The sequence below is a fragment of the Micropterus dolomieu genome, linkage group LG16, assembly GCF_021292245.1.
Source record: "Micropterus dolomieu isolate WLL.071019.BEF.003 ecotype Adirondacks linkage group LG16, ASM2129224v1, whole genome shotgun sequence".
Taxonomy (NCBI): domain Eukaryota; kingdom Metazoa; phylum Chordata; class Actinopteri; order Centrarchiformes; family Centrarchidae; genus Micropterus; species Micropterus dolomieu.
Window position 1 is genome coordinate 9946796 of NC_060165.1, and position 17648 is coordinate 9964443.

At 41.3% G+C, this 17648-nt stretch overlaps 3 protein-coding genes across 4 annotated transcripts in view; 2 read left to right on the forward strand and 1 right to left on the reverse strand.

Moving 5' to 3' along the window:
* The window catches only part of dhx57 (DEAH (Asp-Glu-Ala-Asp/His) box polypeptide 57), an 11942-nt gene extending 9107 nt beyond the window's left edge, over positions 1-2835 (forward strand). For both annotated transcript variants that reach the window (XM_046071647.1, XM_046071646.1), the window contains 4 exons: positions 710-784; positions 883-1017; positions 1105-1305; positions 1828-2835. In XM_046071647.1, coding sequence (XP_045927603.1) covers positions 710-784; positions 883-1017; positions 1105-1305; positions 1828-1971 — 555 coding nt within the window. In that variant the 3' untranslated portion in view covers positions 1972-2835. The remainder of the gene's footprint in view (positions 1-709; positions 785-882; positions 1018-1104; positions 1306-1827) is intronic.
* Positions 2836-3864: 1029 nt separating this feature from the next.
* On the reverse strand, positions 3865-5402 carry stmp1 (short transmembrane mitochondrial protein 1). Its single transcript, XM_046071676.1, has 3 exons — positions 5241-5402; positions 4892-4945; positions 3865-4412 (listed from the first exon to the last, which is right to left on the reverse strand). Exons 1-3 carry the CDS (start codon positions 5253-5255, stop codon positions 4341-4343), a joined length of 141 nt encoding a protein of 46 aa, XP_045927632.1. The 5' UTR covers positions 5256-5402; the 3' UTR covers positions 3865-4340.
* A 111-nt stretch (positions 5403-5513) lies between these two features.
* On the forward strand, positions 5514-17605 carry LOC123984658 (dynamin-1-like protein). Its single transcript, XM_046071653.1, has 18 exons — positions 5514-5717; positions 6196-6337; positions 6797-6843; positions 6927-6998; positions 9196-9282; positions 9614-9776; positions 9916-10036; positions 10436-10567; positions 11240-11446; positions 11660-11780; positions 11968-12123; positions 12209-12298; positions 12416-12508; positions 13631-13684; positions 15075-15206; positions 15304-15413; positions 16381-16540; positions 16635-17605. The coding sequence occupies exons 1-18, from the start codon at positions 5616-5618 to the stop codon at positions 16689-16691; spliced, it is 2046 nt and encodes a 681-aa protein (XP_045927609.1). The 5' UTR covers positions 5514-5615; the 3' UTR covers positions 16692-17605.
* The last annotated feature ends 43 nt before the right edge of the window (positions 17606-17648 follow it).

Consider the following 17648-nt stretch of genomic DNA (forward strand, 5'->3'; position numbering starts at 1 on the left):
GACTAAACAACCACTACACAAACGCATGGCTCAACACAGAAGGGCCAACTCCTCAGGTCAAGACTCTGCAGTCTACTTACATCTAAAGGACAGAGGACACTCGTTTGAGGACCACCAGATGCACATTTTAGACAGAGAAGATGGATGGTTTGAAAGAGGTGTCAAGGAAGCCATCTACACCAGGGTCGAGAAGCCGTCATTGAACAGAGGAGGGGGTCTACGCCACCACTTATCCCCCACTTACAATGCTGTCCTTTCATCACTTCCCAGGAAACTCAACAAACGTAACCTATTGGCCTCAGGTGAAGATACCAACGATGGTCGTTCAGTCTTGGCCACAGGTAGTCTTAACGACTGTCGTCACAGCAACAAGGAACACTAACGAACCAGCGGTATCGATGACCCGGGCCAACGACCCCACTGAGGTTAAATAGCTGAGTTTCCCTGCCAGTCAGTCAGAACTGAAGAAGTCCTTTGGATGAGGGATGAACGTCTTCCAGTATCTTCAACCAAGTCCAGTTGCCCTTGACTTTAACCTTCGTTGGATGTCTATACACCCTTTGTACAACATTGCTTGTCTACTACCTCTGTCTGGCTTATTATGTAGAGAATTTAATTTATGTATGTAAATAACAGTCAAACCTTAATCTTGAAGAGAATCTGATAATAATAATCATTATAAATAACAATAAATGTCATTCCTTTTCAGGCTAACTTGAACTCAGAAAACATCCGGTTGATGTCCGCCATGCTTTGTGCAGCCCTCTATCCCAATGTGGTCCAGGTGCATATTAATTCCCTCTGTCAATGGAGTAAGAATCTGAAGCCTGGTTTCTCTACTTGGCTCATGCTCATTTTTCCGTGTCGGATGCTTTGTTCCAGGTGCGATCTCCTCAGGGGAGTTACAAGATGACCAGCAAAGGCGTGATGAAGATGCAGCCCAAAGCCAACGAGTTCAGCTTCATGACCAAGAGCGACGGCTGCGTCCACGTGCACCCGTCGTCAGTCAACTACACGGTGAGATAAAAAGAGAAAAGAACGCGACCTTGTATTCAGCAGCTAGTCGGCGCAACAAGCCACCGTGACGTGTTCTTTGTGCTGCAGGTTCGCCACTACAACAGCCCCTACCTGGTCTACCACGAGAAGGTGAAAACGAGCCGTGTTTTCATCAGGGACTGCAGCATGGTGTCAGTCTACGCACTGGTGCTGTTTGGAGGCGGGCAGGTCAACATGGAGCTGCACAAGGGAGAGTTTGTCATCTCTCTCGATGATGGCTGGATCCGATTTGCTGCCGCTTCTCATCAGGTCAGGGATAAGACATGACAGCGATTTCAGTAGTTTAGTCTCACATGAACCACGTTGTTTTGAATTATCTTTGCACATAAAGGTATCTTTGCAAATTTCATTTCATTTTTCAAACAGTGATAGTTTGATGATCAATAAGTATGACCTAAACCTTAGTGACTGATGCTGTTGTAAAAACTTTACAAGCTGTTTGTAAAGTTGTTTAATATGCTTGAAAGATTTTACAGGCTTTTATGAGGACTCCGAAGACAAGAGTGCACTACACTCACATATATTGTCGCATAAAAGTCATAGTAATGAGCATAATAATAGTCCAAAACGCATTTTACATTCTTTGTGGACTTTCACTTTGTAATAAACTGAAATGTAAAGTAGAAAAATTGTGAAACATGGGTATTTATGCGGGATAAAAACATTAGAAAGAACGTTACAGCTTAACATGCACAAAATGACTGTATAAGGCAAATGTAAGAAAGTACACAAATGACCTTGGCTCTGTAAATGTGTGCGTGTGTTACCCAGGTGGCTGAGCTGGTGAAGGAGCTGCGCTGGGAGCTGGACCAGCTGCTGGAGGACAAAATCAGGAACCCGAGCATGGACCTGTGCACCTGCCCCCGTGGCTCCCGCATCATCCGCATGATAGTCCAACTCATCTCTACTCAGTAGAGTGCCCCCTTTTGACCCTTTTTCTGACCCTCAAGGGCTTAAATGCATGGAGCACTGCATTAAACATGTCTTTCTGCTCCTGCATCACTGCCACAAAGTGATTTTAATAACATGTTACTCTCTCTCTCATTAGTTAGGAACGTCGAGGTCAAAAACCCCGATACTGGTTAGAATTTGTATTCTCTCAGACAGACAGATCAGCAGGGCAGATACCCTACTTGAAGTGATGTCCTCTGGTTAAAGTACAGACACCACCCTGCTGCCACCAGACACTTAAGTATCAGTTTACACAAAAGACAAAGCTGTTATTGTGTTGTTACTGTAGAGGCTTCTTAAAGCAAATTTTGCCTTCAAAGAAAAAACATGACTATGCAGGTGATCCGCAAACCTCCTTCATTGTTATTGCTACAGAAAAGCTTATTTTGACACTTGTGGAATGCAACTTGTGAGATGTCATGCTACTACTGTATGTGCAGTAAATTGGCACACAGTTTGATTGTTGAATTTGATGTCAGAGATAATTTGCTTGCAGTGCATTTTTATTTTGGGTGTTAAATTGAGAGGTTTCATGGGTCCATATTGGATTTCTCATTTTCAGTGACTGCAATCTTGTTGTGGCTGTGGATATTTATTGATATTGCATGATTGGGAGGCAAAGAGCTTCTGCATGATATTCGGTTGTGTAACATTTCCTGAATGTATATAAATGTCACAGTGATGTCAAAACTACATTTTCACAATGTGAATGCAAGGGCTTTTTAAATCAGGGGAATTTGGTGATAATTGCCAAAGAATTTGAAAGCTAATTGTCTTAACAAGTGATGAATTCCACTGCACTAATAATAAAACGAAGATTTAGCTGGCTGTTGGCTTTTATTTGAATTACAACTTACATTTAGCTGCCCTTCACACTCACAATCGTGTTAAGCTTTGTGTTGTATTTGCAGCCTAGCTGCATCTCAGATGCAACAAAAGAATTTACAGGCTTGTGTAAGAGGCCAACCCCTTCATGAGTGAGTGAGTCTGCACTGTCTCTACGACAACAGGACATAAACAAATGGGGTATCGCTGTCCTAGTTCAAGCCAGTCAGTTACCATTTACAGAAGTGCCAAGTCCAGAACTGGTAAGAGAAACAAATATTTAAATTGTGACAATTTGAAGCTGTTTTGAAAAAGCACTTTATGTAATTCCTATTCGTTAAATAGTCTTGTTTATTATGTTTTTCTGCATACATGTCTCATTTTACAGATGGGTGAATAATCCATCATACTGGAAGTGACCTAGACATCCTTCAGTATGGTAAAGTATATGTAACATTAAAAACTATGGGACTATCCAAACCATTCAAAGTAGAGGAAATTGCAGTAAACCACGTGTATTTTCTTCAAAGCCCACCAAATCCCGGACATCAACCTCCCACAGTTCGAGACCCACCAAGAAGACTGGGAGTCCCAAAACACCCAAAAAGACGTCCTCTAGTGCCAAATCCACCAAGACAGAGGTGGACATCCTCAGCCCGGCAGCCATGGAGAATGTCTACTACATTTCTCACAATGCAGTGGACTGTCTGGAGTTCAGGGGCTTTGGGTGGCCAAATTCAAACAATTCCAACAAAAAGAAGAAAAAGACTAAAGGAACAAAACGGAAGAAGAAAAAGTAGACAATAACTTTTGCAAAACCTAAATAAATTCTTTACCTTTTTGGTTTAAGTGATCGTTAAATAGAAATGCCTGCTAGTGGCGCCATCTGGTGGACACATTTGTGATGCCAACTAAAGTAGACTAAGTTTTAACTGCTGGAACCAGTGCAGTGCAGCAATGATTTTGTTTTTCTCCCACAAATGAGTGCACAACTTTGCCAGTAATATTGACATTTGTTCATGAAGCAAAGACTTAACATTATCAACAACTTTATTATAAGCTGAAAGATTCAGAATTGTGTTCGTACTAAATGTCACAAAACATGTGGCAGATGTTACTGATAAGTTGGAAGCTTAGGAAAATGTTGAAACTTTGTGGAATACAACACTGAGTAGCAACAGCAAGCTTTACAAATATTTACACCTGATGTGTAAGTTAAAGAAAATGCGAGCCTACAGTGCCATGATACTGGACTTAAGTGATCCCACTAGTTATCTGTAATATTCTTTAAATCCAGCCTTTGCACAGTTCCTTATAAAAATAGGCTACAACAACAACATACCTATAAAGCTAAGGGAAGAAACAAATGTGGTTCCAGGCACTTAATATTCTCATACATATTTTTACATAGTCAGTCCTTTCATCATATGTACCCTCTTTATACCATAACAGTGTAAAATAAATAGTTTCTCTCGAGAGTTCTTTGTTGCAACATGGTCCCGCTCTGCTCACTCTGGGGGCTTCTTCTTGGCCTCCACATCTTTCTTAAAGGCTTCAATTTTCTTGGCTATGTTGGGAACCTCGAAAGGAAAGCGCAGTACAGTCAGTACAATCCGATACACATACACAATTGCCAGTTTATTAGATACACCAAACTAAAACTAATGCAGTAAACTGCAGTTACACAACAGTCACAACTTCATGAAAGTTATAAGTTTGTTGCCATTATTTAATAGAAGTGTACTGCAGTATACTGAGACCTATTTATATCAGTACAGACGATCTTGTCTTATTGTCAAAGTTCAATGTATGTCGAGGGGAGGTCGTTAAATAGAAATGCCTTGCTAGTGGCGCCAGTTGTTGAACAGCTCCTGCAGCACTACTATAGAACTAGGGGTTAAGTGTCTTGCTCAGGGACACATTGGTAGATGGGGGGGGAGTTGAACCCGGGTCTCACACCAAAGGCAAATTTCTTATCCATTGCGCCATCACATAACTCCACTGAATCGTGGAACTATATTTATAGACTATTATAAAGTTTGAACTTCAACAAACTTACATCATAGTTTTGAGCCAGGTACATCCCCACAACATTTCCCAAGGTAAAGCCAGCCTGGAAAGACAAACGACAAATGTCAGTCAAGGCCGAAATATCTGACTGATGAAGTAACATCTAAATTTCAAGCTAACGCCAATTTAAGTGGCTTTTCTGAGGTGGCATGTTTAACCGTTAGCTGTACTTTTCAGGTTTGTTTACAAACGTTAAACTGGAGACTTTTAATTAAAAAACCATCAACACATTTGACAGCAAATGATCATTATGCTAACACGTTAGCTGGGCTGGTTTCGCAACACTTAACATCCTGGCAAACGTCGATGCCATGTATGATAACTTCATTTAAACTCACCAGGAACTGTAGCATGGTGGAATAACGAAGGCTTGGCAACAGCAGGCGAGCTTAATGACTTAAAATCTGGCAGTAACTTAAAAGGTTTGAGGGAGAAAATCAACCAGTCTACTCGGCTAACAAAGCTAGCCCGTCATCAACAATACGCATGCGCGAGAACATTAGAGTATCGCGTTAATCGGAGCTCATGTATTGTAGTCTTTTCCTCTGTCTGAGCTGTACTTGTTCCTTACTGGAGAACTACAACTCCCAATATTGCACAATAAATATCGTCCGTCCAGTGGGTGTTGTTGCAATGGTGGTGTCGGTGGGACATTGAATGACTTTGGCTCCATCGCGAATATAGCAGGTTTATTTCATTCATAAACCGCGAACATGGAGGCTCTTATCCCCGTAATAAACAAGCTCCAAGATGTCTTCAACACAGTCGGTGCGGATATCATACAGCTGCCGCAGATAGCAGTAGTGGGGACTCAGGTAAAAATGATCCGACTGTGAGTATTTTGTGATACAACGTTAGGGGCTGTCATGCTAGCTAGGTAACATTACTTTACCGTAATGCATGCACAGATAGAGATCACATTATTAGAAGAAACATACCTACATTTAGAGCAGAAGTACATATTTAGATTCAGATAACGTTACCAAAACGAACTGATCAGGCTACTCAGAGGCCTTTGTGGACCAAGGCTGGTCTGCTAAAACCTACTGCACATCTCATCTGCATAGTTTGCGCTGGCAGTGAAATCTATTTTGATCATCTTCAATCAGTGCTATTTTAATACTATCCTCTGTTAGCCCAAACCAGGTCATAGCTTGAGGAAAAGACAGGTGCAATTAGCCAGCATGGTTCCATATGAGGGCTGGATCTGGTGTGTTAAATCAGAAAGTAGATTCAGTCCCTTGGTTTATCCCTCCTCTAACTCTTCTCTCTGTGTGCGTCTTGTGTCTCCAGAGCAGTGGTAAGAGCTCAGTGCTGGAGAGCCTGGTGGGCAGGGACCTGCTGCCCCGTGGGACTGGTGTCGTAACCAGGCGACCTCTCATCCTCCAGCTGGTCCATGTAGATCCAGGAGATGCAAGGAAAAATGATGAAAGTGGTAAGCACCAAAATCCCTCTAGTGTCAGCAGTCTTTCAGACCAAAGACTCCACTAAATAGTCCACTGTTGTTTTTGGATTTTGCGTCAGTCCTTTTTATGTCGGGACTCTTGCCTACTGTACAAGTCATTATTTTAGGCTAGCAAACACACACGTAGGGGCCGCCCCAACATTGTTTTTGTGCCCAGCATGAAAAAAGTCATATTTTCTGGTGCTCAGCAAGTTCCTGTCACTGTCTTTCTAATCACTTGCAGATGGCAGGGTGTGAGAAAAGGTGCACTGTACAGGTGTCTTCACATTTAATAACCTGGTTTAGCTCCTTAGTTGTGCTCCCTCCCTCCTCAAAGCCACATCTGTAGTTCCAGCTGTTAGCCGTGCTTGCTCAGCCTCCCACGCAGAATAGTTGTCTTTCATGTGGTAATAGTTAACACACCTGTGTTTGCCCACTCGTGTGTCACAGGCAGAGAGTGTGAAGAGTGGGGCAAGTTTCTGCACACAAAAAATATGGTAAGATTTTTATCATACAAAATATTAAATGACTACTGTTGATCCTTGCCTGATTTCATATTTTTCTATTTCACTTTTTGCAGATCTACACAGATTTTGATGAAATCAGGCAAGAAATTGAAAATGAAACAGAGCGAGTATCGGGGAATAATAAGGTGAGACATGGATTCAAGAATTCTATAAACTGTTTAAGACAAAACACTGTTAAAAATACATGTGACCCTAAAGGACCTTATGCACATTCAAAAGCTGCAGAGCAGAGATTATATTTCAGGTCTCAGTAGTAGGTGCATTCCTGATCTTCAACAAAGATGCCATATTGATCTTCAGAGCAGGGCTGCAACTAACGGTTAGTTTTATTATCAATTAGGCTGTTGATCATTTTCATGATTAATCGATTATTTTTTTTGGTCCATAAACTGTCAGAAAATGGTGAAAAATGTTGACGAGCGTTTCGCAAATGTGTCCTCAAATGTCTTGTTTTGTCCACAACCAAATAATATTCAGTTTACTACCATAGACAAAAGAAGCCTGAAAATATTATTATATTATATAATACATTTGAGAAGCTGAAATCAGTGAATTAGTTTTCTTACAAAATCACTCTATCAAAATAGATTAATCGTTTTGAGTAAAAAAGCAACAACTAATCGACTAATTGTTGCAACTCTACTTCAGATGAAAGAGCAGGAAAGACAGATTTAGTTTGACAACAACTTCGCTATTGGACGGGCGTTGTGGAGAGGTTTAGACAATTTTAGGTAATAAGAATATATAAAAAGCTACTTACATAAAAAAAAAAGAGCAAAAATTTTAAGAGCAGTTCATCATTAACTAGCTACTATAGCAGCAAATGATGGGACATGTATTCCTTCTTTCTTTTTCCAGTTTGAAAACTAGGTGCACATTCTGGGCTAGCTGCAAGCTAGCCAGGGATAAGTGACTAACACATGTAGACAGAGAATTAAAATAATCCAGATGCAATGAAGAGAAAGCATAACTTTTATTCCCAAAACCGAGAATATGAGTTGAGGCTTGACATTTTTATTTTATTTTTTATTTTTTTTGGATATAGCCCTGAGCTGAGGAAACTGGAATTCACCAGCATTTTTTGGCGTGCAGCTTAGGGCTACTCTGGCTCAAGGGATTTGGAGATACTTCTAGGAAGCTGAAAGGAGGGCAAATACAAGGCTTGATCTAATTTATGTTTGTAAAACTTTGGGTTATTTACATTACCACGGTTCTCTTGAGTAGCATGAGTGAGTGTTTCTGTGGGAACGGCCTCTGTCTGACCTCACCAGAAGCCCTAAGCACATCCATGTCAGTGAGGACAGCGATCCTCCCACTATAAATTAGGTGTACGCTATACTTAATTCAAAAACCTATTCTTGCCACCAGCAGCTCATATTTCTCAACTCACCTGTCTCTCTGGGACTTGGCTTAACTTGGTCAGCGGGCGCTTTGTTCTTGGTCTGTGTGGTACTTCAACTGTTCTGTAATGAGCTTCGAACTACCCTTTACAGTTAGCCAAACTGAGTAGCAATACCTCCTCAAGGGACAAGCTAATGTTAGCCACTTCCCCAGGTTAGCAATACAGAGTTGTGATACTTCCACTGTGTTAGCTGTCTGCCTGGAAATTGCACTCCTAGAAGGCCCATGCTCTCTTCTAGCCACGCTAGGCTAGCCATAGCAAACACCTAGCCCTAGTTTGTGTGTCTTATGTTTTAGCGTAACATTTGAGTCACAGAGCTAAGCGTCAATTTCTCTGGGGATAAAACATGCATGGCAATCTATGGAAAACACAGAAGGTCGATTTTAACAACAGCTGTTCTAAAGGTATTTCCAAAATCCTTAAAGACTCCTTCAGACATCTAGATGAAAACAAATTCTGTCCACTACGCGAATAAAAAATGATTTTTATCCTGTTTCTCATGTTGCAACTTCTTATCCCAATCTAAACAAAGATGGAGCTGGTGGCTAGTTTCAGCTTGGGGAAACGGTTAAAAAACCTTTTTTTTATTGAGCAGGGGGCAGACATTTTCATGTTCATCCAGATGTTTCATTCATCTTTGAGGAACAGCCATAAGTGTCATATAACGACTTTCTGGTGTTTTCAACATCCCCGGGTATTTATTTTTTACAGAACCCGGAGACTCTACGCTAATAGAGTCACAGACAGGAGCTGTAGTGCTCACCCAGCAGTGTCAGAAACAGCACCATGAGAGTTGAAATGTTACCTAAAATATTATAACCATCAGGATCTACAGCAAGTAGGGGAAACAAATTTCTGTGAAGCAGCGCTAAGCTGTTAGATACACAGTACACGTCTATTCTTTCCTTGTCCCTCTGCAGGGGATCAGCGATGAACCCATTCATCTGAAGATATTTTCGCCTCATGTTGTCAACCTCACACTGGTGGATCTGCCAGGAATCACTAAGGTAACGCATGCTGAACTTCTTGCTTCCCAAGACCAGGCTTTTATCATCTCGTTCCCCAGGGGAAATCTGTTATTAAACTCCTAAAAACCATGATTTACCAGATAAGCTTGGTCACTGGTGTTATATACAGTAAGGAATTAGGAACTCATTCTTGATGCTTCAAAACCTGCTGTCAAAGACCAAGTGTGTGCAGGCTTTGAATTCCAGCCTCATTAGTTCCTCCCCTCTGGTTGAACATGTGTTAATGTGAGAAATCCCACCACTGTAGCTTCTAATGAATCAAATTGAGACGTACTGTGTCCTTTCTCAAGATTGGTATTGTCACCTTAAGGTGCCTGTGGGTGATCAGCCTAAAGACATCGAGCTTCAGATTAAAGATCTAATCCTGAAGCACATCTCTAACCCAAACTCCATCATCCTGGCTGTCACTGCGGCCAACACAGACATGGCCACCTCGGAGGCCCTCAAGGTGGCCCGGGAGGTCGACCCTGACGGTAAGAACTACTGAAGAAAACAAATGATCCAAAACCATTATGGGTAATCTTTTTTTTTTTTTTCCAATGGCTAATAGAAGATGTGTGTTGGTAGCTAATTTTGTGATATTGACCTTTGTGACTGACTGTGACTCACCAGGCAGGAGGACACTGGCTGTGGTGACCAAGCTGGATCTGATGGACGCCGGTACTGATGCTATGGATGTACTGATGGGCAGAGTCATTCCTGTCAAACTGGGCCTCATTGGAGTAGTCAATAGGTCTGGACAAACCATATTCCCTGCACTAAATATAATGTGAAAGAATCCATTACTCATAATAGAGATGAATGTGTAATAATGGAGATGAGAGGCTCAATAGATGTGTAGAGAACAGAGAGGAGTGTACTATAATAAATTTTTTATGCTGGTATATTAAAACCTATTGACTTGAGAACTGCCATCTGTAAGTCTGTTATCACTCAGTTCAGTTAAATGGACATCAAATACAGTTCAGTGATCTGTACATAAGGCATCATGACGAGTCTAAGCCTTTATTCCATAAAAATATTAGATATCCTGATAAATAGATTGACTTCCATATATCCCCACATTTATTTTTTAATTTCCTTTTGTTGCCCAGGACTAACTGTTGGTGTATTGTTGTATTTATACTTTTAGGAGCCAGCTGGACATCAACAATAAAAAGTCTGTGGCTGATGCCATTCGGGACGAACATGCTTTCCTGCAGAAGAAATACCCATCCCTCGCCAACAGAAACGGAACCAAATACCTGGCCAGAACCCTGAACAGGTGAATGTGATCATGAATAATATTATACAGTGTAAAAACTTTGAAAAGCGCAAAGCCTCGTGCTTCTGTTGGTTTCAACCATGTTAAAATCCCATTGTCATTGTGAGTTGCTTATTTTGCAGCAGGGCTGCAGACAGAAACAGAAAAATAAATCTTTATGCTTCTGTAACTTTGGTTCAGTATTATATCGACCAGTTCAGACTTTTTGATGGTAAACTCAAAATAATTACCTTTCAGAAGAGACCATAATCAAATTAACAAATTAGAAGGGTTGGAGAATAGAATACTTTCAGGAAAAAAGAATGTGCAAAACATGGGGGGAATTAAATGAATGGTCGTGCAACCTGATGGTGTGTGTGCTTTTATTGTGGCGAGGTTCATTTTCCTTTGCTCGGTAGTGTTCCCTCTGTGCACCAGGTACCCACAGCCTTTCTTTGTGAAAAAATGTATATAAATAATTCTTAATTTTTCCAGGACAGGTATGGGTAGGGTAGTAACATATTACCAGGACATTTGAAGTTATGTCAGCATCAGCAGCCATGTTATTAATCAGAGAAAGTGCTATTGTCTTTAAACAGTAGGTGTTTAGCCTGATCAATCCCAGCGCAGAATATCATTCTACATATTTGCATAAAAAGTAAACCCTCTGCCCTTTCCTGCCATAATGTTCAGGTTACTGATGCATCACATCCGAGACTGTCTCCCTGAGTTGAAGACACGGATCAACGTCCTGGCAGCCCAGTACCAATCCCTGCTCAGCAGCTACGGCGAACCCGTTGAAGACCAAAGTGCCACCTTGCTCCAGCTCATCACTAAGTTCGCCACAGAATACTGCAACACCATAGAGGGCACGGCCAAATACATAGAGACGGCAGAGCTGTGAGTACCGGTGGCTCTCCTCCCATCCGCCACACGGTGACACTGTTGCTCCAGCGCATTGAAAATGAGCAAAACAACTGCATTGGTTTCATCATTTAGTATGATACAACTTGTAAGTTGAGGCACGCACAGCCTCTGTGAAGGAAGAGCTGACAGGAGAGTAGGCCACGGGCTCCACATCACAGCTTATATCCCCCCGCTTCTATTTTTCAGGTGCGGTGGAGCCAGGATTTGTTACATATTCCACGAGACTTTTGGTAGAACATTGGAGTCTGTGGATCCTCTGGGAGGACTCAGCACCATTGACATCCTAACAGCCATAAGGAATGCAACAGTGAGTGCTGCTGCATAATCCCGTAAATGTGACATCACTAGGGGCACTGAAGTTTCTCCTGTTATTATTAGCTATTGTAGGAAAACCAATAGAAACTATTCTGTTGCTTTTGTTGTTGGCGCCCTCAAAACAAGTTGCTCTGGCTAATAATTGCTAACCTGCAGCTCCCTCTTCCCCCCTACCTCAGGGCCCGCGCCCGTCCCTTTTTGTGCCCGAGGTTTCCTTCGAGCTGTTGGTGAAGAAACAGGTGAAACGCCTGGAGGAGCCCAGTTTGCGCTGCGTGGAGCTGGTCCACGAGGAGATGCAGAGGATCATCCAGCACTGCAGCAACTACAGCACGCAGGTGATCAGCTCTGTCAAAGAACAGGATCACATTTAAGTTTTCCCACACACACAGACATTAATATGGAGAATATTTTGTCTTGCAGGAGCTGCAGAGATTCCCTAAGCTACACGAGGCCATTGTGGAAGTTGTCACCTCCCTTCTGAGGAAGAGACTGCCTATTACCAACGAGATGGTACCATCAAATTCATCTCTCTTTGCATTTGCGCTGTCGTCGCCTGCAGTTATGATCTCTCAGGCTGCATCAGAACATTTGATTGATAACTAAAGGTGTCCTCTCTTCTTGTCATAGGTGCATAACTTGGTTGCAATAGAGCTCGCCTACATCAACACCAAACACCCAGACTTTGCAGATGCCTGTGGGGTCTTGAATAACAATATAGAGGTCTGTAATCTCCTGTACATAAATTTTTTTTCGGGCAGAATAAAGAGAATAGATGTGTACACCTGATATTACTTATTTGTAGGCCTGGGATTATATATTGATATTTTTCAAGTATATAAAATAGAACCCAACCGATTAACCGGCAGGCTGATATTATCGGTTATTGCAGATGTATCGGTAATCGGTTCAAAAAGAAACGGAGAGCCGGAAGACGTCATTCAATCGTGTTATGAGTGTTGTTGCATAGTTTGTCTTCTTTTTATAAATTTGACTTATATTTATAAAAAAATTAATATATTTTGTTTTTACTTTTGTTCAAAGTACTATTTAAAACAAAAAAGTTTAATTTTTAAACTGCACATAACAAATGTTAGGGGTCTTTGTTTATGTTATGTGTTTCTGAAATAAAGCAAAAAAATAATAAAGGCCGATATATCAGAAGATCAATATCGATATCAGTCTCAAAAATCCCATATCGGTCAAGCTCTAATATAAAAAGTATGAAATGCCATTGATTCAGAATGTATGGAGGAAATAAAATTAAAAAAAACCTGATTTAAAGTATTTTTTATGTTTCACAAATGCAGGTATAGAATGCAAGTGTCAAAAAATTAAAATAGATCAGGGTGGACAAACACCAAAATTCACTTTAAAGAATTTGAACGTGGGCATTCAGGTTATTAAAGATACTTCTTTAGGTGATAAATTTACCAACTGTATTCAAGCAACTTAAAGAAAGTTTTTTGCATACTGGACTGCTGAATTTTATTTTTAAAAATGGGATGTTTAAACGACATAAATTCAAATAGTAAAATATTTCTATGCTAGAAATTCAGTGGCCTTTAAATCTATATCAGAATATAATAGTGATTTTAGTTTCAGGTTTCAAATTATTACGACCTTTCTTTGCTTCCATGTCTGAATCTTTATTTTAGGTAATTGCATTTTCATTATTTAGAAAATCTTAAGCAGAAAATACATGACTCTTTTAATTAGGTCAGTAAAAAAGAAGTAGGAGAACTTCTTTCATCATTTGTGTTTCAGTAAATGTTCATACATACTTTCAATTTTGTATTTATTTTGTAATTATTTGTAGCAACATGTGTTCTTGTGCATTTGTAGGAGCAAAGGAGAAACAGGATGAGGGAGCTTCCCACTGCAGTGCCCAGAGATAAGGTAAAAGAAACAACCTTATTTAGAAATATAATACCAGTTCTAATACTATCTTTCCTAATGTTTGGTTGTAGTCTGCAGCGTCCCGAGAATAAAGGGGACTTGTACAGTGTTAATCACTCGTAGCACTACGGGATTTGTGAACCAAATGCCTCAGGATAGTTTCCATTGAGGATTTTTATGCCACATCTCCTCTCCTCCTCTCAAATGACGTTAGACTGCCAACCTCTTTCCCTCTGTCTTTTCACATTTCTTCTCAGTGCTTTTTTTTTTCTGTCTCTCTCTATTCCTGCTCTTATATTCCTGCTAGTCTGTTGGCAAAGGCCCGGCTGGCCCAACTGTGGTTTCTGGCGAGCCCCTTGCATCGGGAGCAGACGTGGACGGTGCCAAGGTGGGCACGTACACAGCTCGCTGGTTCTGTGCGGGGCTGGTGGTGGGGCATGGATGGATGGATGGTTGGATGGATGGTTGGGTGGACATGGGCTGCTGGCATGCACTCTGATCTTTGTCTGCTGATGCCATGCTCTTGTTTCGCTCTCCCTCAGCCTGTGTGAACTTGCACTAACAACCGTTGTGTTTTCTGCATTCTGTGTCCCCAAACCGGTCAAACCTGTCTCACAGAAAATGCCTTCCTCTCCCTTTATTTCCTTTTCTAACGTCATAACACTGCCCTGTGTATTAATTCTTTTGTAGTTTATAGGAATTGAGCGATAGTGGAAATTCTACCCCTTCACCATCTACTCAAGCCTGTTTGGTCTGTAAGTGCATATTTTAGGAAAATGGCAATGTTTTAATGGCATTGTTGTAGGGATGGCAATGTCGGTCGGTTGGTTCACCACTTTGGTTCAACAGAAATATCATAACAATTAATGAATGGATTGCCATGCATTTTGTACACACTTTCAAGGTCCCCAGAGGATGAACCCTACTTACTTTGGTGATCCCCTGACTTTTCCTCTAGCGCCACCATGAAGGGGGACTATCACTTTCCTTTTTAATGGGATATTTTGGATAATACATAATCATTTTTAAAAAATGAAGCATTCAATTGTAAAAGCTCTAAATGCATGATGTTTCCTAAGTCAATCAGTAATCATGTTAATAATCGTGATTTCAGTTAAGACCAAAATATTCGTGATTATGATTTTTGCCATAATTGAGCAAGCCCTACTGTCAGTGTCTGTACTACGCTCAGTTATTAATGTTTAGCTTCAAGCTCCTGCAATCTCTTAATGTGTACATGCCTGTTTTGCTTGTGGTTGCGCTACGGCATATGAACCGGTCAAGGTTATTGTGCTGCATATGCTAACCATCCTTTCCCTGTGAACCCTAACCTGGGTGGTGTGACCCCAGTTTATCTGTCTTCATTTTTCTTGTCTTCCTGGCTCATCAGGCCCCAGCAGCAGGGCCCCAAGGCGAGCAGGATGGCACTGGGAACTGGAGGGGGATGTTGAAGAAAGGGGATGAAGCCCCCGGCTCTGGACCTGGGAGCCCCCTTAAAGGAGCTGTCAACCTGCTTGATGTGGTAACTAAACATAAGCCTAACCGCATGCCCCGTGATGAAGAATACAGTATTTTTCAGCAAAGGGTTGATTAAAACATTGTCTGCCTTTTCCCTCAAGCCTGTGCCGGTTGCCAGGAAGCTGTCATCACGTGAGCAGCGTGACTGTGAGGTCATCGAGCGTCTCATCAAGTCTTACTTCCTCATCGTTCGCAAGAATATCCAGGACAGGTAGGCCCGGACAGCTCCTCTTTAAAGGACAAGTGGAGGTGGTTTTTTATTTTAACACTGTATATAGTCAACAAATCCCATGAAAAGAACACCACCAATGATGAATTGGCCATATTATCAAGTATTGTGTGTGCGTGTAGCCACAGCTTGATTTGTCTTCCCCTATGCCATATGAAGGAAGATGTCACCCAGTGCAACAGGGTGACATCTTCCTTCATTACCGTTGACACAGGCATAGTAGTTTATCTTGAGTCAATGCCACATACACCGTCCAAATGTGTGTGAAACCGCAGCTGAAAATAGGCCCTAACAAATGCTGTGCTTGAGTTACGTTTGCAGTACAGTGGCAGGAGATTACTGATGATTACTGACTTTTTAAAAGGTAACTCTATACACTTGGGTACTGTTTGTATACTTTTATGTCAGTAGGTGCCAACAGGATTGAGGCAGGATAGGGAAGTCAGAAAATATTAAGACTAACACATTGTTGTTTGTGATCTTTTAACAGTTACAATAAGAAAATAGAGAATATCGCCAGCCTTATCCTTTTAAAATGTCTCCTCTTTGTCGTGAAAATGTTTTCACACTAGAGTTAACTTACTTAGTTAGAGTTAAGTTACCAATGAACTGTTAACAGCCATGGCTGAAAAGCAAGAATCTATGAGTGTTACCTGCTGTGAAATAATGGTGTTACATTTGTTTTTATGTGATTTGACTTCATTTGATCCTCTTTTCTATCCTACCAAAGTAGATGTTCTGCAATATTCTCAGAGTGCAGCCCCCCCCCCAGAGCTCAGTTGGGAGAAACAGATTGTATTTAACTTGCAGCTCGTACTTTAACAGCTCGATATTTCGACAGGCACTCCCACCTGGAGCCTCCTCCATCTGGGGGACGACACAGTCACCAGGCCCTCTTGCCTTCTTGTTCTCAACCATCTGTTCAGTCTGTTTCCTCTCCCCACCGCAGTGTGCCGAAGGCAGTGATGCACTTCTTGGTCAACCATGTGAAGGACAGCCTCCAGAGCGAGCTCGTTGGCCAGCTGTATAAATCTGGCCTCCTCAATGATCTGCTGACTGAATCGGAGGATATGGCCCAGCGGCGTAAGGAGGCCGCCGACATGCTACAGGTTAACAGACTCACACCTTGTAGTAGTTGTCCAAGATGAATTTAGGTTCCTTTTATCAGTCATTTCATTGTTTTATATTTTGTTTTGTCTGAAGGCGTTGCAAAAAGCCAGCCAGGTGATCGCTGAGATCAGGGAAACGCATCTCTGGTGAAAAGATCTACAAAGGGAGCCGAACCGGATCGGTTATCGCCTCATCATGCCTAATGGGGCGATGCTCCATGCACTCATCATGTCTGAACATGAAGTTTTGGATTTGCATCCATGAAAATGCACTGATCTGATCCCTGCTCAAATGTACAGTAGGTATCGAATTGGCTCACAAGCTATCTGAAAGAAATGTAAGTTAATTTAAGTTGTTTATCAAAAAATGCTTGGTGTTGTCTAGAGTATATGAAAATGCACCGCCTCTGTTAGCCAATGTTCAAGGTACGATTTTAGAAACCATTGTTGCCACCTATGCCTCCTGGAGGAATCAAGAGTGCAACTAAGGGGAAAGTACTGTTTTTTTTTTGACAGACTGCGGTTAACCAGAATGGAAATGGACTTTTGTGTGAAGTGGAAATTAAAGTTTTGATGCTTTTTTGGCAGCTCCACAAAGCATTCTTGCAAATGTTTTTTCTCCAGGTTATAAAAAAAAATCACACAAACAATATTATTCATCTCCTCATCTGCAACTTTTTCATTTAGGAGTAGCTGTCATGTGTCAGAAACCGCAGAACCTCAGAAGTCATAGCAGGGATTGGTTTGCTGAATTAAAATACACGTTGCTCCTGACTTATAGCAAATGTTAGTCCTTACACCTGTGTATATACTCCATGACTTTTTTGCACTCTTGTTGCCACACTGTTCTGTATGGAAAGTCCATTTCAACACTGTATTGCCACCAGAATATTTATTTATTAATGTGTTATTTAATTGTGTGGATAATGTAATGAGCACTATTGCAGCTTGCTGCAGTAGGTCATTTAATTATGTTTACATATCGCTGCCTACATGTGAAATATATGGTGCACTGTGGTTCTCTGTATGGTTCCCAAAAGAATAAATAGAGCTATTTTATTGCCAGTTGAATGGATTCATTTGCTTTTAAGCTGTTAAAGTGACAAAG

Coding starts and splice junctions, on each gene's coding strand:
- stmp1 (XM_046071676.1), bottom strand. Junction 4,413..4,891: donor ACCTGGCTCAAAACTATGAT/GTAAGTTTGTTG, acceptor TTTCCTTTCGAG/GTTCCCAACATAGCCAAGAA.
- LOC123984658 (XM_046071653.1), top strand. CDS start 5,616: ATGGAGGCTCTTATCCCCGTAATAAACAAGCTCCAAGATGTCTTCAAC. Junction 6,338..6,796: donor AAGGAAAAATGATGAAAGTG/GTAAGCACCAAA, acceptor CGTGTGTCACAG/GCAGAGAGTGTGAAGAGTGG. Junction 16,541..16,634: donor AGGCCGCCGACATGCTACAG/GTTAACAGACTC, acceptor TTTTGTCTGAAG/GCGTTGCAAAAAGCCAGCCA.